Source organism: Bombus pyrosoma, linkage group LG6 (assembly GCF_014825855.1).
Source record: "Bombus pyrosoma isolate SC7728 linkage group LG6, ASM1482585v1, whole genome shotgun sequence".
Lineage (NCBI taxonomy): Eukaryota > Metazoa > Arthropoda > Insecta > Hymenoptera > Apidae > Bombus > Bombus pyrosoma.
The window spans coordinates 12,681,612-12,705,930 of record NC_057775.1 but is presented as its reverse complement, the minus strand read 5'-3'; the positions used below and the strand labels follow the sequence as shown (position 1 = coordinate 12,705,930).

At 36.9% G+C, this 24,319-nt stretch overlaps 1 protein-coding gene across 22 annotated transcripts in view; it reads right to left on the bottom strand.

The window, feature by feature from the left end:
• Positions 1–24,319, bottom strand: part of LOC122568291 (neurobeachin) — a 417,885-nt gene that overhangs the window by 131,065 nt on the left and 262,501 nt on the right. For all 22 annotated transcript variants that reach the window (XM_043727883.1, XM_043727878.1, XM_043727870.1 and 19 more), the window contains one exon: positions 17,322–17,426. In XM_043727883.1, the coding sequence (XP_043583818.1) occupies positions 17,322–17,426 (105 nt within the window). The remainder of the gene's footprint in view (positions 1–17,321; positions 17,427–24,319) is intronic.

Genomic DNA, 24,319 nt, shown 5'->3' with positions numbered 1-24,319 from the left:
GTCTGTTTTTGGACCGCTGAGTGTTTGCACTTGACAGAACGATGGGAATATTGTCTGTAGTCTTGTAAATTGTAGATTTGAACGTTTTGTTCTACAGAATTGGGTTTATTTTGCTTTTCAGCGGATTTTTAATATAGTTGTTTCAATATCGAAAACTTTCTTTGGTGAATTGTATTCGCTATTAAAGAAGCTATTAAACTGAAATCGATTTATAATATTTTAATAAAGCCTCCAAACCATTTGCGGTATATATGGAAAAATTTATTTTTGGAAGAAAAATCTTTTATCTACTTTTTTCTATAAACTCCTTCTCGTTATTAGGCTACATTAAATGAAGCGGCATTAAATAGCCGAAAAGACCGTGCTAAGTACTCCTCCTAATGTACAATAAAAGGAAAACAAATAAAACATCGCTCCTACCGCAAGAGTACGCTTTACGATCTCGTTTCCAGCACGCTTCCTGCTCTTATTTGCTCGAGAAACGCATGGCTGTCTAAATCGGAAATGTTGCCCGGAAACCGCCCCAGAATCCTGCAGTGTTTGTCTACCAACGTTGTTTATGAGACGCTGCAATTCTTATCGTTTTTCCCTTTGCCTGGCAAAACTAACCCGTTGGATCGTCCATGTAGACCGATATCAAAAAGCTTTTCCGTGATACGGTGCCTGGTGGAACGTTTCCTTTCCACCCTATATCCCGTAACAAATCGTCGCTCATTAAGAACGATTTGTCTTACTTCTCTTGTAATAGGTCGGGAGTATCTAATAAAACCCGGTTCTTCCTTTCTTAATACGCTTCCGTGGAAGCTCGTCCTTCATGATTTGGCCCTTTTACATGAGTTCTCCAATGAGACGGTGAATTTAAAATTTGATGAAGCACGGAGACCATTGAATGAATTGAAAAATGTTAGTTGAATGGAAATTTTAATTATAACGGAATACAAGATAAGTGGTAAAGTTAAGACTTCGATATTTTTATTTTTATTTGATTGTATTACTCTATTGCGTTTCAAATTAATATTTTCAGTTCTGACAAAATACTTAAATTTAATTCGATTCTACACGAAGAAAATTTTGATCACGAGATCGATATATGAGACACTTCGATTCGTTTATTCGACATTTGGAAGAACGAGCTGGATATTTCGAGGGACCGAAACGTCCAGCGAAAGCTATTAGTTTACACGGCTTGCATACTAATGTTTCCCATATGAAAGCAATGAATGTCCCGACGGATGGAGGAAAGAAAGGTAGTGCATTTTGTCGTTAATCCGAAAGGCAATATCAGGCTTGCAATGATCACTGTATCGGTGATGAAAACGTCACGAATAAATGAACCCCTTTGTATGCTGACATGGCATGGAATCGGAGTTTGCGTAAATCACAAAGCAGGAATACCGATAGCATCTATCAAATGACAGTTCTACTTTTCGATTAACTTTACTCCCGATAATTAATCTCGTCGCTAAATTCGTTTATCGCCCATAATCATTCTATTGGAAGTATTTATCTATGAAAATGTGCAAATAATACTAGTAATTCAACTTAAAACAAAAGATACAGATGATAATAGTTGGCTTTTGTTTCGTCCTCAAGAGAAAATAATCGAGAAAATCAGGGAAAAATAGAAATTAAAATATTGCATTTATTCATTCATTCAAGCAGATAGTATTAGTTACGTGCTAGACATTGATCCTCTAATCGTCTGTAAACGCTTTCATCTCTACGAAGCTATTAACGATTTTCTAAATGGAAATTTAATTTCCAGCGAATGTAAGTTCATCAACCCGCGCAATTTACGATACATTCTACACACAAAAATCGTAAAAGAAGCGAAATGATGCAGCACGTTGGTGTAGCTTGAAACGTCGTTTTCTCGGCGAAACAGGATACCGGAAACACTTTTTTCCCAGCCATCCTTTCATCCCCACTGATTATTCAGCAGGGACACAAACAGAATGCGTCGCGACGCGCCAGGGCGTTGTCCCGCGAACGATTTCCGTGGCACCGTTCTATGGCCGCACAATCGTGCACCGTCGACTAGATTACGTCCCAGGAACGTTCAAGCAACCGCAGCTCGAGGACTTGTGCTGTTTGAATAGACCTCTTCACGATAACTCCCGTTGCAACGCGCGATTCTGCGAAATTGTTAGCGACATAGATTCGGCGAAAGGGAAAAGCAGATTGTACGATGAACGCAGGATCGTTTGACTCCTCGTGTTTCGGCTCGCTATAACGGAGATACATGGATTAGCTTTGCACAGTAATAAGTAGATTAATTTGCTTCTCAACTTGATTTAGTGGAATGGAAATGGAATGGAAATAATGTGATTTTCGTGAAAATGTGTTTTGAAATATCTCCTGTAGGTGAAATGTTTTTAATTGTATTGATAACAATGAAAGTAAATTAAGTCAAGTAACGTTTATTTTGAGACTTGTTGACAAGTATTTTTTCTACGTCATCCAGTGGACTTAATAATATTATTCATATTATTATAGTATACAATATTGGAACATCGGAAATTAAATGGAAAATTCAATTTCTATGTATTGTCAAATCATCTTATCGATTTATGTTTTTCTACGTTTAACTTTTTGCTGTTTACAGTCTTTGTTTAAAGACGGACTCATTTATCAAAGTAAAATATTTCACTTGTATGAGGCAACAGGGGACTTATTCTTTGTTTTGAATCGTAGTTTCAAACTTTAGTCTCTTAAATCTTAATTTTTAAGCGTTACTTTTAAATCTTCGTTTTAAATTACGTCGTTAATTTTAAGTCATACTTTTAAAGTCTTAATCGTAAGCTACGTCGTTAGTTTCAATATTTTATATAGTCCTAGTTTTAGTATCTGTGTGAAGATCGATGTACTTGATCGATATAGTTATCCACAGAAACAGATTCTCTTTTCCGCGAGTTTCCGAGGCAGAAGTATGTGGAAATATTGAATTAAATTTTTCGTTTGCGATTACAGGATATTCTACTCTATATTTTATTCATAATTTCAAAAAAGACTGTCGTTTTGATTCAAATCGCTACTATATTGAATCGATAACGTTACATGTGACACAAAAATAATAAAAAAGAGTGAGATTAAAGATATGTACTTCCGTGGGACACAGAAAGGCATTGTATATCACGCGTATTCTGTTCTTAATCAATGGTGCGCAGGGCCAAGCTAATTAAAAACGTAATTCCGAGACGCGGCGAGAGATTAACATTACCGCCGCGCAATAATGAGGTTGCCTCGTTAGTTGGTAACGTTTGGGAAGATAGCGTAGACTAAGAACGGCCGTAATTACTTTTCTTTGCTCATGACGCAGCCGGTTTCTGGAAATTCTTGTGTATATTTATTCCCGGAGGATAACAGCCTTTTATTCATTCTTCGAAAATATTTCTTAATGTCTCGAGATTAGAATAAGCACTCGAGAATGATCATAAGGCGATGCATGTAAGTTTAATATGTTGCTAATATGTTAATGTCTTTTATTTGATATCAAAACGTTTCAAGAAATAATCCGTATTTTAAAGATAAATTGTTAAGGTAGGGTAAAGAAAAAGAAAAGAAAGGGAACCGTGCAATCGCGATGCTATTCTTTTGTTATTTAATTTCTCAGTGGCACAAACAATAACGAGACAGAACAGCTCTTTCCTGTTCAATTTATTAATGGCATTAACAATAGTAATGGTCACACACATACACAGTACAAACATGACTGGTCTTCTATATGTGTAAGACGAATCATTTATAGAAAGAAAGAAAGAGCAGTTGAAGTAGTTGAAGTAGAAGAAAACATCGCGAGATTACGGCAAAACATGACATCTGTACTCTAAACAAGTGAAACGTTTATCTACTATCCTAATTCGAGGAAGCTATTGAGTCGCAGTTTTCTTGATAAACAACTTATAAAATTGCGCTATGTTTCTTGGGATATTTTAATATTGTATAATAGTGAACGAATATATAAATTTTAACTACGGTTTAAACAATTACTAAGCGTAAGTGGTTGTGGTTAATTTAATGAAAATTGTAACAGTATCATAGTGCAGCATAGAAAATTTCGCAGTAAACTCTATATGTAAATCAGTGTATAAACTACACGAACCTCCAGATGGTATAGACACTTTATCTTTCTCACGCATGGTTAACAATATTTATAACTCGATCACACGTACGTGTCATTCTTTACGTTGCAGCTTCTTAAAATATTACTTTCTCCTCGTTTTCGTAGATCGACCTCAACGATGACGGATGCAGTACATATTTATCCGGGTCGGTTAACAGAATTTTCTTACGTGCTCGGAGAAGACATACATCTTCGGGTTGTGTGATTTACGGTGAATATTCAACGAAACTTCACTCGATGAACAATGGTGTACGTTAATAAATGCAGCATCGGTAAGTTTCCAAAAATTTCAACGGAAGTTTCTGACCCGTTTAAAAACTTGCTGCGGCCGATTTTAGTCAAGCGTTAATAAAAACTATTCGACCAACCGACAAAGTTGGCTCGCACAGAGAAAGAAAGAGAGAGAAGAAATTCTCGTTCAAACTGAACGAAAAAATAATATAAGAGAGAAAATGCTTCTGCGGTTTACGTGTGTTCGGAATGAATAAAAAATTACCGAGTGGAAAAAAGTATATTGCCACACATTCATAATAAAGTTTCAGCGCTGTTAGGAGAGTGTAATAATTTCTTCACTCTGGTTCGCGTGCTCGCGACTCCCGAACATGCGCATAAATATCGCGCAGACGCGAAAGAACGTATAAATATATAAACGGGTGTTTCGGATTAAAAAAACAAACAGTTAAATGAAATATTTGATACTGGCGCGCCAATAAATCTTCCATCGTTAACCGCGTTGTTTATTTTATGCACAAATAGTGGCATCGAGCTGGAAACTTTGATTTCGTAGCCGCCACCATCGGATTACAAATTCGTTAACGTGATTTTTCTTCAAGCTCGAAAACACACAATGCGGTCTGTTAAACGCGTTTATGCGTACACCGTCGTTCAAAAGTTTAGGCTTTTTATTTTATGTTGTATTCTCTACGTCGTAGCGTTCACAATGCAAATTATTCCCCTTCCCTCTCGGAATACGTGTAATAATATGGGCGGATTCCTACGAGCGAATAAGTATATAAATAAATTTGAGGTGGTTGTGTATGTGTGTGTGGTCCATGGTATTAGTTGCTGTTGGTTGTAGATGCCGCTGCTGTTGGGGTACTGCTGTATTTTTCTCCCTATTTAAGAATCGTGGAAGAAAAATCGGACTTCGGTCGCCGGGATTCGATCCCGGGATCTGAACGTTCGTAACCTAAGGCGCTAACCACTGCGCTACCGTCGTCCGTTGGCAGTTAGTGTCGAGTGGCGGTATTTGTGTTGTCGAGTGCCGCCACAAATTTCTATAACTTTCTATGCAGTTTGCAGTTCGAAGTTAGAAAAACGATACTTTGAATCTCATTCTTTTGAAATGTCTAACTTATAAAGATATGGTCAATCTATGTGATTTTAAGATATCTATGGCTCGTAAATAAAAAAAAAAAAAAAAAAAACAAAATACGATTACTGAAAGCAATTTGAAAGTTCGTTCACACGATATTACACTGAAGAGTGGTATTTTCAGAAATTCAAATATTAAAGATACATAACAAACGGGAAAGTTAATATTTCCAACCTACCAACTGTAATATTATCTTAAATTTTAACCATACATATATAAATATACATACTAATTACCCGCAATCACGTTAATATTTCACTAACAAGCCCGAAGTTTCCAATGGTAATTTCAAAAGTAATATACATATACACAACACCACAAGATGATATCGCGAATATTACCGCCTTGCGTTTCCACAATTTTCGCTTCGAATATCGGGTGAGAGGATGGAACGTTTTACCGTTGGTGATTACATTTTCTGGCTGCCGTATGAAATTTTAACGATCGCCTACGCTAACAACAGAAAATATGTTATCGCGCTACCATTTGATGTTTTAATTTCTCCGGTAATCCCCATCGTTTCGGCGATTCGATCCGCGAGTAATTAACTACAACACGACGCTTTTGGTGTGTCTGGTCGGTTCTGTCTGCGGTACATGGAGCATCGCCGGCGAAGAGTGGTTATCGTCGATGCTCTGATGTTTCGACAATGACTCGCTTCCGATCGACAGAATCTACGACAACAAGGGCTCGGTCGACATAAATTCGAGCTGACCGCAACGCAAGTGTCGCTATTATCGCGCCACTTGCCGCTAACCGGGATTAATATCCTGACCTGGCTAATAACTAAAGACATTCCTATTATGCGAATGTATACCCATTGTGCGAGTACAATCGTGAAATAGCCGGAAAATATCAATTCGCGTTTGCAACGAATTAAGCCTATAACTGCGAGGCATCTACCGTTCTTTGGTGCTGGAGCCAAGAGTAAATACCTGATGATGATGAGTAAATACTTGACAGATTTGTGATTTTATTGAAATTTTAAAAAACTTATGAAAAGAACAAACATTCGAAAATTTTGATTTCAAACGTTACGCGTTGTATGCGTCTCTAAAATCTAAATCGGCATGTGATAAATTTAAATAGTCGCATAGTTCGTCGACAGTACGATTCCCAAACTCTGGTCGCTTCGCTAACAGGTTCACCGACTTTTATGTTTGCCGTTTCATTCGTTTGTCATTCATCGAAGCTGCACAATAATTATATGAATCTTTTCATATTTCATGACTCATTTTGCCATGCAAACAAATACCGGTAGACACATTCATTCCATACAATTTCTACAAGAGGCTCCCTGAAATCCGACGAATAAAAACGATCGTATTATAATCATCGCAAAAATTACACAAACATGTTCATTAAGTAAATGTGAAAAGAAAAGAATGGTAATATATAGCTATGCTTAGAAAGCTCGCAAGCTGGCAACGAGCCTCGGAGTTTCGCTGCTTCCGGTGATGCGCGGCGAATCCTGTTGACTGAAAACATCCATGTTTCATCGTGTTTCTGAGAGAAACGCGGCGAAGTTGAGTCATTAAACTTGACCCGATGTTTCGTAAACGCGTTTGCGCTTTCAGCTTCACTTCTGTAGCACGGTATTAACTTGTAGTATATGTATGCTTGTTTATACTTGCTTCGCATTATACGGCCGAATAATGCTGACGACGCGTAGCATTAACAGGTCCACGTAAAATATTTTGTACCGTTGGCGTTCATGCAGGATATAGGGTTGAACGCGCCTCCAACATCTGTTAAATTGTATGATTAATGACTTTGTAACGAACTTGGGTGAAATTTCGTGGTCTCGAATGTTCGTTATCTTTGGTACTAGGTCATGGATTATTTGCTGTAATGTCTTGGCAGAGTTATGGCGAAGTGGCAGAGTGAAGGGATTTGACCACTTGTGGCTTGGAAAGTAGATTGCGTTCTAACATTCTGTGGTAGAATACATTTGAGATTTGTCGAATAGGAAAGATTAAATTAATATGAATATGCAACTTTGAAACTTTATAATACCAATTGATTTACATTTTAAGCATACAAATTTATTTAAAAAGCTATGCTCGATAAAAATCTGACATTAGATACTCGTTATACATATTGAATATTTAAAAATCAAGAAATTGTATCAAACGATCATACTATGAAAGTGTTACGATAATAAAAGGTTCGTTGCTGCTGATCTTCCCGGTCGATTTAAAAAAACTTCAGTGGAAAATATCTGGTATAAATAATTTTAAATCAAAAAGATAGCGCAAAAGGGATTGTTTTGTATTACAGAAACCTGTCACACCCGAGTTTGGATTAGAGTGACTGAGGCAAGATGATCTCGAATCGGAAGAGTCTAACATAGATAATTCTAGATTGAAAGAAGTTAACAAAAGTAGTCATAGATGAAACAAGAGAAGGATAACGGCAGCTTGGATCAAAGGCAGCGCTAGATCAAAGGAGACCAACGTAGTCAAGTTCGGATCAAAGATAGATAATCCTGACTCAAAGAGTGGCATGGAGAACAGTCAGTTCTGACTCAAAGGGGTTGGGACAAATAATACGTGACACAAGCGATACAGGTGACCCTAACTCAAAGAGACACAATGCTCGCAGCCTTACTTTCACCGAAGGGACTCCGTACAAATAACGTAGGAGGAAACTGGACAGTCTACTGAACATCTAAACGAATCGATCTCGATCCTTGGACCTTGAGGTGGTGTATGTACTACGTACGTCCAAGAATCCAGGTCATCCACACCAAATCCCGGGGACCAGCACTGATCTAAATTAAGTTTCTTGGCTCTGTGGTAGTCTGTATCAGATCCCTTGGGTTTAGATTGATATGTCGAATCCAAGATCATTTGTATCTATTACTTCGAGTCCAGAAAGGTGTCACTATCGAGTCTCCTGAATCAAGAATGATATATCGATTCTCTTGAATCGACGTCCGTCAATATTGAATTTTTTAGGGCAAAAATCATTTAAATCTGGTATTTTATATCACAGTTATAGAATTTCACGTGATCCGTTCAATATTCAAATTTTTCATTCAGAATGCTTTGGATTTTTATATTAAATTCGCGGAGTTGGGATATCGTTCGTATTGAAAATGAAATTTAAAATGAAATTCGTTGGACATTTTAACGTCAAAGCTGTTTACGGTAAATTTAGGATATCGATCGATGTAGGATTCGAAATGGAAAATAGAGGGCAGAGATTAACGACAGTATGGCTCACTGTAATACTGACAGACCGTAGGATACATAGCATTCTCACCACTGAATTGACAATGTTCCACGTGTCTGTCCAGCGATCGAAGTGACGTCCAACTAAACTCCCGTACTATTAATTTATCGCCGGAGTAAATGAAATGCACGTTGCATTCGATAGAACATAATTTACAAACCGAAATTAATGCATCGCGCGGAAGATAAGGTTTTCGATCTTTGTTGAATCGTGTTGTTACTCCGTTTTCACGCTAACAGATTTTATCTTCGACGTTTCATTTCGGAACAGATCTTCATTTGCATGCGCGTACACCTGCGTATCCCACGATCGGACGTGGCTGCGAATACGTTAGTTTCTTTATTGCAGAAATTTGCAGGAGTAATTCGATCGATTCTATCCTGTCATGCGAACGATTGTGTTCGATGGTTGTTTCGTTGTTTACCATGAATGCTGAATTACTTGTGCGTTATTAATTTCATGCGCTAAAGTTTATTAACGTCGAATAAATTGTTGGCGAAAACAAATTTTCGTAGTTTGCCGATTTCAAAAGAGTGTTGACAGCAAAAGGTATTATGGTAGTAGCTCATTTTATGCTGCTGAAAAAATCAAACGTCATTCAAGTATCTTTTTTTAAGAAATATTTTCTCTATAAACGATAAACCATGTACGGTCGAATTTTTTATAGATTTCATATGAATTTTATTTGTCCAATTTGATTTCCACCGATTATTTACACGATCGCGTAATAATTCATCGGGAAATTTTATCTGGCAACTTCATACGTCGTCCATATTTATTTCGCTGTTTGGAAGCGTTTGGAGATCGTCCAATTTCAACAGCGCCGCAACATTGCAGATTTGTGTAACGCGTTACAGGCCGCGTCTGTATTTTGTTAGTCTAGTTGGAAATTCTGATAAATGGTTATTCGATGAAACGTAAATCCTCCCCTCTGCTTCTCATCTCCATTTTTTTCTTCCCTTTTTCATTGCAATATGCTTTCCTCTTTCAAAGCAACACGCTGTCGGTATGCAACAGAAATTAAAAGTTAGTATATGCATGTGGAAGATATATTAATTATTCAATAGTTTTTTACATTATCGAATATGCAAACGAATATCGAAGACATAAAAATTACAAATCCTCCATCAAATGCATAACATAAAATGTACGATTCTTTACAAATATCATAGGTATTTGGAAACAATATTATTATTATTGTTATATAAAATTGTATCTGTACATATGAAGGTATTTTACTAATTAAATCTCACCTGTAGTAAATATCCTTTAATTTTAGAATTTAGGTGATTCTTATGCTGTTGTCTATAACTCATTTCATTGTACTTTCTAATATTTTTTCATATTCAATTTACTTTGTTATAATTGTTATACTTGTTATACTCTATACATTATTCATTATTTACGCAATAGAATTCCGTTTGCATAATTGTATTTGCTGTCATAATGCTAAAATACACGCGATATTCCATATTAATGCACGATCAAATTCGAGCCATACTTTGATTAGTGTTACACGATTATCCTGTGAACTTTAACATTTACTTGTTTATTTAAAACACCAAACGTATTATCCCGAACTATCTCATCTCCCCATCTCGTTGATCTATCGTGAAATTAATCTAAATTTATGTCCGACTAACTGTATACGTGTTTTCGATGCTCAACTGTCATGGCAGAACGGAATTGTTATGTCCATAACTCAGGCTGAAATTTATGAAAGCCAACGTCATCCGGTAATCCCGCGATATCCGAGTTATATCGCTTAAATCATTATAGTTCGCGAAACGCGAGTGTTATTCATTGACTTCGCAATGCCGTGAAGAACTTGTTAAATCTGTCTCGGTGCAACCATCTACGTCAAATTGTTTGAACAAAGAGCCCGTAGAGTGGCTTAAACTCAAGCGTTTCTTCGTCTAGAACGGATTTAACAGTTTATCGATGTCCAACAAATTGTCGTATAAATTTGCTCGCGATCACTTTTAAAAAACACATAGAAAGAGAGAGAGAGAGAAAGAGAGGAAGAGATTTTTGCTGTTCTTCGAGATTGCGTCGGCGTCAGTCCGGTCTGATTGTATATACCTTGCCTTCCGGTTATTCCGCGCGACTGCGTTTTCCCATTGTCGCGATTTGTCTGACTTAACTGGTAATTTGCACCTTGACAAATGGTTCCGAGCTTCCACCGAAGTAGGTATAGTTCATAGTTTACCGAATTATCGGAAAAGTAAATCGTAGCTGGCAAAGTTTCTATAAAGAAGGTATTCACGGTTTTGCAAGGTGAAGATTAAATTAATATTAAAATCAGGTTTTACCATGGCTAGACATTAAGACATGAAATATTTAAAAAATAGTCACGTTATTTCTCTCTACATATCTAATGAATAATTATCTAATTTTATTTTTACATTGGAAAATACTTAAATGTATATTGGGAATATAATTTACGGCTATATTGCGACTATGATACCACTTATAAAACTATGATCCACTTATAAACAGTTTACGCGACTCTTGGGGTATCATAACCCATGTCATAACTTGCGAAATTTGCGTGTCCGATATTTACTTGCAAATTCGCTACACGAATACGACCGCTGTGTCCCTTGACTTGTAAACACGGCTCGCATTTATTCCTTAAATGCGAATATAGCAGGAGAAAGCGATAGCACAGTCTGCCAGAGGCATATGCATGAGATAGACGGCTCGGTGTGCAGATTGCACCGACATGAATGACGTTTGCAAGCAGTTATCCAAATTTACATTTCATCGATACGACACCGGTAAATGGTTGTATCTGAAGTACTTCCTCCGGAATACGGTTAACCACCAGCTGTATCAACGTTGCCAGACCTGGTAATTAATTGAGATCACCGAGCTAGCACCTACAGTAACAATCGTCCGCCGATACGATTTTATTCGCATTTCAAGTGCGGTGATAAGTTACTGCATACGAAACGTTGCTTTATCGAAGTTTGAAATTAACAGGTTGGCTATCGTGTAATTAACCTTGTTCAATATTCAGTTGTCATAAATCATGTTAGAGAAATGGTAATTTGCTGTAATTTAAAAGGCTAAATTCGAAAATTTGAATTTTTATTGAAATATTTAGATTTGAACTTGCCCGTATGAATTTAAATATGTGTTTGAAAATTTATAAAGAATATTCGAATTACGCTGGTAACTAAATACGTTAATATCTCAATATACCACAGGATTCACAATTTAATTATCATTTGCTATGTATTGTCATATGCATATAAACTAAATTTCTCTTGAAAATACATCCAGGTTGGTAAACATCAAAATGCATGCATACATAAGTAATGTAATTTAAAACGAACTTTAAAAACTTCAATTCCAAAACGTATCTTAACCATGCTGTTCAACAACGATGAACGAAAAAGAATAAAGTCTAATACAAGAAAATTTCGAATCGTGTTCGTTATATCGTAACGTGGTATAAAGCGTAATGGCAATGCATGTTAAAACTCTGCTGTGAATAGGTTCTATAACGAGCCGCGTACGGTTACAGGGATTCGCGCCTTTGAACCTTCAACCATGCGATAATGGGCACAGCAAATTCGATTGGAATTCTACCGGATTACTGGCACGTTGCTTAATGAAAAGATTCAATATTTCAGTTGTTTTCGTTGATTTTACCGGCTTTACAGAGCAGCGACATTTTCTTGTCTCTGACTGGTACCTTTCAAGTCCGTAACCCGATGTTTCATTCATTTTAATTGCCTCTTTGTAGATCTTACCACGTTGCAACGAGGTTACCACGGTAAATAACGAAGAAATATAGTCGGCATTTAATTGTGTATTTCTCAATCTAGTTGGTATCTTTCGAGGAACGTCAACCTCTGCCTCCGAGGTGAATAACAGTTGACTGTAAATTGGTACAAAGACCCCAGCCGAGAAAACCTCCGATGGAAATTATTGAAACGTTATTTTTCTTCGTCTTGATATTCAAGTACAAGCTAGTCGCGCAAGGACGGAAATCGTTTATTGTTGCTTGGTCTTTGTACCGGGAAGTTCAATTTGGTTTCTATTGATCTCGTTTAAAGGTTTCACCGCTGGTTATTGTCAGTTTGTTTGTAGGACTCAAAGAATAAACATTCGCATATAGCCGTTTGCTTCTATTTCTAAATCTAACGTTGGAAAAGGGACTAAAGTGGATAAACAGAGGAACTTTGAAAGTTTCTATGTACACCAGATCAACATTGAAATTTACTTACTTAATCATACCAATATTAAACCTCCTATTAAATTTCATCGCTCCGAAATTAATAGTACAGATATTAATACCAATTTACTTCGGTTTGATCGAATACGAAACGCTTTTGACACTTGAACACTTTTCTATGTTTCTACAAATATTTTCCTGACCTTTTAAATCTTCTTTGCTGTATTTTCTTACAGATATCCAAAGAGAAAGAACATTCTTTTCACACAAGTCATAAATATCGGTAATCTTTAATTATTCCCATACTATGCTACATATTCTCTACAAAAAGTCATTTACAAAAAGCTAGATTTACAAATCAAGTGCTCCTTCAATTATTCCGACAAGAAGAATACACGAAACTTTCGTTGAAGTAACACGTTGCATACTCTATCGTGCTTGGCTTAGATTTCAATGACTGCAGCCTTCTATGTACATGTATTTACGTACATGTATATGTATTTCTGAGAACATTTCCTATACATATACGTACATATAAGACACTCATATGTAGAGAACTAGAATTGTACAGCTGGAGACATCGACGAGGAAACTCCCTTAACAGTATTAACATTTCAGGAACGTGCTCAAACCGGATTCTGAGGACACCAGAAACCGATCTCCAACAGATTATATCAGCCACAAGCAATTCTGTCAAGATGATACGGCGAATTCACACCGTGGATTCGTATTACTGAGCTATTATCTCCCGTTAATACACATTTCTTGATGATTCGCTTATTATCAACCGCGAACAACGAATAAAATATTGAATTTTACTAAGGTGCCTTAAGATACATATATCGCAGCTTTGATCATTATTTCTAATTGTTATTATTTCATGTTATAAGATGTATTACTTAAAGAGGATCACTTGACAGTTCTCTATAGTTGCGACGGTATAAAAATTATTTTTGACGCAACTGAAATGATATCAAGGACACGATCGAATTTGCCACAGGTAACATTTTAATTTGAGAACTGTTTCCTGTGAATTATTATTTCACTGAATAACTTTTAATATTTTCTGCCATTCTATTTTCGATGTTTCAAACAACTGATTTTCATTCGTAGCCTGTGGTACCTCTTTGTTTTCAATAATTCTATATCCTCTTTTAATAACATTGAAATTACATAATATACTGATCACGATGGTATACTGTTTTATTTCTACATACCCTGTTCGTTTCGTATCTCATTGCCAGTCAATAAAAATATTGAGATGTATAAAACATTCTGGCCTACCCTGATGTTAATACGTAGATGGATAAAACGAGAAACATGTCTGTTTTATAATGTTTTTCATGTTCAAAATAATTAAAGATCTCGCGAAAATGAGCAAAACGAGCGTAACCTCGTAGATATTAAAAGATATATGTACTCTGCAGTTAATGTACTGTAGGACGTCAATTACCTAAGCGACCATGTACAAATTATATGGAAACTGATACTCTGGTTATCGATTATTCGATTATGTAAATTGAAATGCCAAAGCGTGTCAAATGATGCAAAAGCGAGCATTATTCAATTGCATACATTAATGAAAGGACTTGGGTTATGTTTGGAAATGGAATATAAAAGTAGGGGCCGTTCTCACTTTCCGATTTAACTTGCATTTTTATTAAATTAAACCATCCTTGCTTTTATTCAACTTACAATATGTAAAAACGTGCTTTCTGATTAACAGATTAATCACTCGACTTACGTTATCCAATTAATCAACTTCCCATTACATTTGCATCTTTATTCGTCGCGCGGACGCAACATCTCATTTACGATTCTTTCCAATCAATTTACGTCATCGGCGTCTGTTTTTCAACATTATGGTTATGGAAGAGAATTTCAAGAATTTGTTTAATATCTACTTTAATACTATTTCTTCCACTTAGATTCAACAATTTTATGGAATTCCCACAAAAATAAATGTTCGGCCGTTCGTGGAGAGACGCGATCGCGAAGAAGCGCGTCAACGAGAGTCGTGAATTCCCGTTACGATTAGATAATCGACGCCACGAAATGATCGATCCCCTATTTCGATTAAGATAATAGAGATGATTGAACTGATTATAACACTGAAGTGACGGGTTATAATATACACTTTATTCCAACAACTTTGTAGACATAGACAGTTACGCTCGGTGTGTATAGATATAAGTTAAACAGATGACTGAACTAAGGCTGATAGATCAGTCAAGGCATTGACTGGTCAACGCATGAAAAACCGAAGACAGATGTTGACTGATCTAAAGATGAAAAACTAGCGAAGTTCGGTGACGATGCTGTGGCGGAGGAAAGCTATTGATGGGTGTGTCTAGCGCACGGAACCATTGGATTTGTTGATGGCAATTTTGGCTAGGAAAGAGAGGGAAATAATCAGTGCTTCTGTTTGGATAAAAAGAAAGTCGGTGAGCAAGGAAGGGTTCTAGCCGCCCCCGAGAAAAAGTTGGTAGCAGGAGACATCGTATCTTCCCGGAGAAGACGATAAATTTAAGGAACACTTGAAGTAAGAAGATACTTGTTTGATCTGAAGGATCTTAATTATGAAAATGTCAAGATTTATGGTGGGTCCTTAAGATTATTAAAGATACGCAATGAGGGTGTGTGAATATCTGGCAACCATCTTATCTGCGGCGTGGATTTGTATAAAGAGTCACCGGACATAACAATAAAAGTTCCTAGAGTTTAATACATTCCATCTTGTCAGATTGGTTAAATATTAGATTATGATATAACAATACATGTATATAAAACTGATGAAAACAATGGGAGGCAAATTGTTCGTTTGTGAAACTTGCATCAATGAAGCGACAAATTAGATTCTATTGTAAAGTTCGGAACCGTACAACTACGTTTTCCTCTGTTGTGATCAAAGGACGCGAGAAACGGTAGAACAAGGCTCTTATAACTTATTCCGTGTACACAGTTTAAATTTCTATTTACTTTTACATCGAAAGTTTCTCGCCACGACGCAAGCAGCTCGCGCAAGTTTAACAACTCGTCGCGTCGGTGGAAAGAGTAAATGGCTTTTTCTTCGCTTGACGCGGCGGCCGAGCACCGGCTATTACTTACGAAACTTTCTTATCCTTATGCCTGTATCTCGTCGTTCTGATGGCTCCCTTAACGAGACGGAATGCAACGACTTCGAAGCCCCGTAATAGTGCTGCGTTTTTCACGACTACCGTTTTCGACACGTGATGCATCGACGTTGCGAAGAGAACGGCGCGACGTAGCGGTTCGACGTTTCTTGCGCGCCCAACTCGAACGAGAACGATATTTCTTGCATCGTGTGTTATGGACGAGCATTGTTTTGCGTGGACTGATGGTTTCACTTTTTGTACGTATATATTTTACACAGTTAATTCTATGCCTTTTGTATATACGGGGCTCACGAAAGTATTTCAACGCTTAACACAGAAAAGATTTTATGTATCGTATGTGTTATATAAAATATTTTGAAATTCCATTAGCAGCGTATACACACACGAGAAAATTTTTATTAAATTTCAACATTTTCTATACATAGCACATGATATATTTATAAGAAGGATCTTCAAGTTTTTGAATGATTGCACGAACTATCGTATATTTTATATAACAAGTAAAAGGATAATAAAACAGTTTGAAACGATTGGTGTCTGATCTTGATTAATTTGCAGCCATTTGTAACGAATAAAATCATAGCAATTTTCGCGTAGCAAATCATATCACTATTTCGCGAGTTCCATTTTTCTCCATCAAGGAAGAAAACTGGTAACGATTTGAAACTGGTAACGTGTCTGAATCGAGACAGCAATGCAAGCGACGTCGACGAGGTTGATAAATTCCCGTGGCTTCACGGTGGGTGAAAAAAAAAAAATTTGCGCTCTGCGCATTCGTTTTCTCCCTCGAACGAAATTTGCGACGTAATGGATTTCAATTCTTTTTTCCCGTCGAGCGCGTTCAGAGTTTTGAACTTCCCCTTTTTTCCAACCGCGAGTTTGAGAAAAAGGTATATCGTGATATAGCACGCGGCTTATCGGTCTGTAACTTTCCCAAACGTGATTAGCAGCTTTACGTAAATTTTACATTTTTCGGTAGATTTAATGGGATTGAATAGAAAAATTGTATTCTACGTCTCCGATTTATTTTTGTGCCTTTTATCCATTTTCAATATTTAAACCACGACAAAATTAGGATTCTTAGGGGACAAAGAAATGGTCGACATATTAGCAGGCGAGCAAGAAATTAATTACGAGCAAGTTTGACGTATTGATCGCAGTGATCGTGTGTTCCTTCGTAGAATCAAATTTGTGGCGTGGTATAACACCCCAGCCCCTTGGATAATTAGTTTGATCGAGGCGAACGTTACGCCCAATGCTTACCTGGAGATTGGGCGGGCAATGATCGAGCAGTTCCAGCATGTGCCTGATATTCTGTGCGTCCTGAATCACGAAGTTGAGTTCCATGTCGAATTCGCCTCCCACCAGCTGTAATCAGAACAAACAAATCGTTATTAGAAGCGTCCATCAATATGTTCTATGAAATTTGTAGACCTTCGTCGAGTAGAGTATAGATTTCGCAGAGAAAAATCATGTTTCTTTCTAAAATAATATCTATCGAACCTCTTAATATCTTAACTCTAATTTTAGCTTTTTTAATTCGAATATATTTTTGCCTAGAATTGGAACCAACATTTAATGAAAATCAATCGCAACAAATTTGACGATCCCATTACCCTGAAATCTATTCCGCTATCCATCCATAATTTCAAGGGATGTTTCCATTTAAATCGATTTCGTTTGAATTTATGCTACTTTGCCTCCTCCCATCCATTTAAACTCGCAGCAAAAGAGGTAATGCCTGTCGAATCGAACTGCGTTTGGCCATATAACATTCGTATACACATTTCCGACGGGAAGGTCCAACACATTTAGTAAACGAGCGTGCACTGGCAATGAATTTCCAGTCGTGAAACATTCACGTCGTTCGTGTGCAAAAAATTTATGAGTTTTCTCATTGGTCGGGAGGAACGATGACTTATCGATACCAAAAGACATAAAATACGATGGACTTCGGGGAAAATATTTTCGACAGAAACAACATGCAGCGTGGATTTAAGTACGAGCTTTAAAAGAAAGCAAAACAATTTCGAACAAGCTGTTGAAAGCATAAGATTAAAATAAAAATATGAAATAATAAATTATAAGCTGATATGGTAGACAACTTATTATATGTAGTATGAGCAAAGATTTCGGGATTTCGCGTGAATTATGAACGTATCGTTGCCTATACATACAAGGGTTACGGAAGCACTGTGGAAGCTCGTTTAACGCCCGATTCTGAGATGCCAATAGGACAGACGAGAGATCATTCGGCTTAGTTGATAACCCTTGTCCACCCTATTTTCATTCCATTATCCTACAGAATCTGAGACAAACTATTATCGAATTTTTACTTCTTCATTCCCATAATACGATAGTATCAATATTAATATTATTAATTAAATTGAATACTACATGAACTGAACATTTTTGTAATGTTACAACGAGATTTTAATGATTTTAATCATCTACATTAAGCTTACAAAGACACTTATTTTTCATTGATACTACTACTACTGCTTAAATTTTATAGCAAACTAAATCGTAGACCACAAAAATGCATTCGATGCTATCTAACCTTCTCTTATACATCGCACAGAGTAGCGATAATGAATCGTTGGAAATTCGAGGCCATGAGTTTATGAAGCTACCTATATGTGTGCACTTGTGTTCCTGGTGTCTTCTTACAGAGAGATGGCTTATGTACAGCCGAACCGGAAGCTCTGTCTCCATGGGGAGAGCGTAATTTCCGGTGGAGTATCTCTTCCTTCGCTATTCCCTGTCGTGCCTTCTACCAAACACTAGCCCTGATGAATCGGTCATGAATTGCTTATACCTACGTGGACGAGACCCGGTCACGAGCACTTTCTACGATCCGAAGTTTCTAAAAATTCACGAATAACACGCTGATCCATATGAAATTGGAAAAAAGTAGCTTACAATTTGAAAACGAGCAGAGAGCGTTTAAAATATTTTATAACCATTATTATAGAAATAGAATTTACTCAGAGATCTGTTTTACTTATTAAATATTGTGAAGGGAATTCTTTTGGATATTTTATATATTTTTACATATAATGGATAGCCTACACAGTTCTGCGCTAGTAATGACGGAAAATGTTACAACGAATTAATAGCGAATGGTCAAATCTTTGGTACTGTCATGATCATACCTTCTAGCTTTGATAAAAACAAATTGCATTGCTTCTTCGATAAATAACTTCTAATGATATTATCATAACTGTCCTGTATCTCTGTTTCACCTCCTGTTTTCGACTGTTGAAAACCCCAATATCGTTATCGTCGATTTCCATTTGTCAACCCGTTTTCCATTACCACGTTCAATCCTATTCGAGCGAATTCCTTGAGCTACATAAACATTCGGGCGAAAAACATTTCTTTTTATGAAATTCTCGAGATCGTGCACGAGAGACGAGCGCAATAAGGGTTAGGCATTGACCCTCGTTCTGCGGGCGATTCGTTTGAAACGCGAAGGGGTTATTGCCACACGGTTTTCCCTCTGCTGTCTTGACTGTCACGTAGTCGTCGTTCACGAGCAACCTCCGAGAAAAATAAATTTCGCGGCAAGAAGCCAGAGGTTGTTGTCACGAGTGCCACGCTACGACGATTTCACGTTCGACGCCGTGGCTATCTTTCCAGACAATCCGCGTCTTTCGTTGAAATTCTGAGTGTTGGTATCAAAGGGGATGCTAGTAGGTCGTTGAAAAATAGGAGGGTTACCAGAAATATCGATCTCTACCGTTTGCCAAAATGCTGGTGATATGTGCGAGATGAAACGAGATTTTGCCAAGTATTTGACGAGGCGAAGTACGATTTCAGGGCATAGTTTGAGCCCTCTTTTGTGGTGGATGCAAGTATAAAGGATATTTCTAAATAGATAGATTTGAACAGTAGAATATTTTCTATATAAATATAAATTCGAAACATTTTTTGTTCCTTTCTACTATATTTGAAAATAATATAACACGAAGAAGTAACACAACGAGAAATTCATCAATTAGTGAATAGTATCCTTCAATAGAAGATTTTTCGGATCAAATGTACTAATGAACAAAATTAGGGTCACTATTTGCTAAAAAGGCGTTTAAAAATGTCCATCCATTTTTACATCTCAAGTTTGAGCGACAAAAACAATTTTCGATCAGTTGTGACAAATATGTCGGTACAAGTAGTCGGAGCTAGTATCTAGAAGAGATTGATAGGAGTTTTAAAGCAATAAACTTTGTTACGCCAATAAGGGGTAGACATAGTCTGCGTGGAAAAAAAACTCGCGACAAATTATCTCCAACCCTTCTCAAGCCGATAACAATTTCAAATAAAGAAAAAATATCCTTTCTACCCTTAACACCGTGTAGCTTCAAACGAGATATTTCTGTTCTTAAAATAAAATTCCAACTGTTACGTACCGGGTCCAACACTCGATGGTAACGCATCCCATCAAATTGATTGCGCCAGAACAAACAGAGTCTCGATCGATTGAATTGTTTTTCTACGCAAATACTCGCCAGCGAAATTTCCATAAACAACGCGTCTACACACCACACCAAAGGATCGCTTGCTGCAATAAACTACTCTTCCTCTCTCTTTCTCTCTTTCTCTGTTGAACCATGCAACAAAATCGAAAGAAGAGAAAAGAAATATATAGACTCGCGTGACTTATGATTTTCGGCTATTGCCCGATTCCGCGCGATAGTACGCGGACTGGAAGCGTATTTGACCGCATCCGCACACTAACTCGTGGGAAAATGGGCGTTCAACGGAAGGTAGAATGGGATTCGGTGAATTAGGGCCGGCTAGCATTGCCGACCGCTAATTGGACACCACTGGCTTTTACACCTTCTATGTTTCTGTCAGTCGAAAACGGTCAACGAGCCTCCCGGTACGTGCCAAATTCGCTTATTCGGCAACGAAAACAGTAGCCTTGCTTATTTCGGCAGCCACGAGATATAATTCTAATAAGAACAACGGGATGACTGTGCCGATTGTGTTTCACTGGAGAATCGATATATGGCACGAATGGAACTAGTGACACAGTGAATGGTCCTCTTGGATTTGGATATGAGGATGAATGCTTAGATAAGCGAATGGTTAAATTGCGGGAAGAACGTTGAAGAACATTCCGAAATGTTACACGTGGAGTTTAGTAATTTATTTCGTAGTATAGTTAAGAATCTATTATATATATAAAATATATAATTTAGTATATATATATATACAAATAAGTATTATAAATAATTGGACTATGGATTACTACTGGAGTTTATAATTACAATATTATTAATATTGTAACTAACGTGTGCAAATTGATACGCGATCTGTGATACGTAAATATGTATTCTTAAAAGTTATTATTGTTCTCTAATTAGAAACAACTTCTAGATCAATACTTTTCACCCTAAGCTAAGTAAAGTAGCCAACCTATTTCTCAGCAAATATATCTAAACCTCAAATGTTAAATCTCTCAGCTGCTATGTACACACTATAACTCTCTTCCTTAACCAGCTGCAAACTGCGAGTGCCTACCATGTAATTGTTAGGTGAAACTATTCCAACTTTAGTTAATAACGCGTCGTTATTGAAAGCCGATAGCTAATTTCGAATGTTCTCCGCTACGTTACCGAGGCATAATTTATTACAAACTGAGCTAGCGGCCACGTTTCGCCAGAGCGGATAAATTTTCTGTCGGAGAATCGATGGCTGTTCGCGGACTTGCCTGGTTACATGATAATATATTCGACGATATTCGGTTGGGTTCCCAAAGGACTCGTCCAGTTCACGCTATTCACACGTGAAAGATCTTGATCGAGTTAACGCGCAGGCCCTCGCACAGGCTTGTTTGCACGGTTTGAAAGGTTTTCAATTGCCTCTTAAGAATGCATTATGTCGAGGGGGACTCTCTCTCTCTCTCTCTCTTTCTCTCTCTCTTCTTCTTCTTCTTTTTCTTCTTTTGCAGCGTTGTAATCGTGATACAAAAACAACAGCTTTCGTTTACTCTCACGAAATCGCGTCGAGTCTGTCAACGCTTTTGAGTACGTTGTTAAAAAAAAAACTATCGAAAGAACCTTGCAATCGAATTTCGTCGTTTCTTTCTTCCTCGAAGTGGTTGAAACTTGGATCGGTTTCTGAGAATTGCTGATACTTTTTGCAATATGCATATTGGATTGTTTAAATGGAAAATCTTTCTAATCTCTTGGCTTCTGTCTGGCACAGATGGTTTCAAAAACAATTTTTATTTCATTTATATGAATATTTCTTCAAGTAGAGGAAATGTCCTTATTTTGAGGAATTCTTTTTATACAATGATGATTTAATGACATTGTAAACTACCACGCTTGGCGATCAGATAGCCGAATGATATTTTGGGTGGATAAAATGTTAACGTTGACGCAAAGATCTGCAAGCGTATTTCAGGACGTCAGTTCTATAGAGAATTAATGTCGGGAAGCATAGTTCGGACGGTAGTTTGAATTTGTGGTGCGTGACGTTCTGGTTACTGTGGTAAGCAATTCTGGATTTTATAGGAATATTCGTGTGTGATTGAGCTCGTTGAATTTATCGAAGGGTGTTCGCTATCGCTTGTTATAATATTTGTTATACATATAATTGTAATTGGTCCAAATGAAGATAATAATCGACGGCCAACTAAAAAATTAAAAGCGTGGATCTAGTGTAAAAATTATTTATGAAACGAACAGATTTGGAATTTTTTAAAAATTAAACAAACATATTAAAACGGTTATTAATAAAAATAAATTATAAATATATTAAAAATTTTAAATAATTAGTGATGAAATACAAAGGTAAGGATACTTACATTTGCTTTTAATCTTCTTTTAACTCATACGTGATTGATATTATAAATTCTATTTTTTATTTTCTACTTTCCCTATTTTCAATTCTTCCTTTAAATCCTTTCTGATAACGTACTATAAAAGAAGACCACCAGTTACACGTTGAGTAAAACGGTTTACCCGTATAATTCCTCGATCCGGCTCGATTCGATCGACCTTCAGCAACAATTTTTTCTATAGCTGGAAACCCCTCGTCACGCCAAAGTAAATTCTCCGCGGGACTATACGCCAGAGGTTATTTCGACGGAACATTTGCAAACAGAATTTCAGCGGGGGCAGCCTGTTGTCATCGTTTCTCTTTCTTTTCGTTCCTTTTCCCTCTCTGTATTCGCATTTTTCGTTCTCCTTTCGCCTATCCAGTAAACCACGTCAATTGGCTCGCTATTTGTTTCAGCGACTCCTTTTTACTCGTAAAATAAAACCACCTTTTTTCGTCCCGCTCTGTTTATATTGATAGTAAACAGTTTCAATGAATTATATATGTTACATTATATATGAAGAGCTTAGGGAAATATTACATTGGTAAGCATAAACATTGTAATGCTAAGGAACAATTAAGAATTTCTCGAATGTAAAGAAAAAGCGACAAACACGGAGAAATAATAGGAATCCTCTAAAAGATTAAACGATAAGGAGAAATAATAGATTCGTAGTGAGTACATAAAGTACTTGATGAATAATTCAGATTGGCGCAAGGATGGCTTAGCATTGGCATCTATTTACTTGCATTAATCCCTAATCGTTCCTCGAATTGGCAGACAGCCACTAGCCAGCCGGTTGATGGGTGACCAATTTGATGAAACCCGTGAGATGTCAGGCCGGGATCAATCTTCATTCTCGAGAGCAATTAGTGTTCGTCGCGAAATCGGTGCTAACCCCGACCATGCACCTCTGACTCCATTTCATTGGACGTGTCTTGATAGCTTATATTTAATTAAGAGACACTGGAGCACACGTTGAACAGTCGATAACAAGTTATTGGAAAATTTGAAAGCTTGAATGTATACCCACTTCTAAAATTTGTGATAAGGGAAGATAAAATGCGAGAGGAAAAAAAGAGAAAAATGGAATCACTGCTAATTCAGATTAATAAGATGATGAAATGTTATCAAGTTTCAAATGCACATACCTATGTACACATAGATATTGCAAATAAATGAATATTTAGAAATGATCACATCGGTAATTTTTAAAAATCAACAGTAAAGGTTGTTGAGATATGTATAATTTTCTGTGCTAGACTAAGTTAAACGCGCAGTAAGAATACTTGTATGCGAGTATCAGTGTGTAGAAGTGTGTGTATGCGCGACGTCTCGAAAACAGATGAAGGTAAACAGTTCAGTCCTTAGAAGCATCTGGAAGGACAGTCGGTTAATATCGGGTATAGAAGAAAGTGCTGAGACGCGT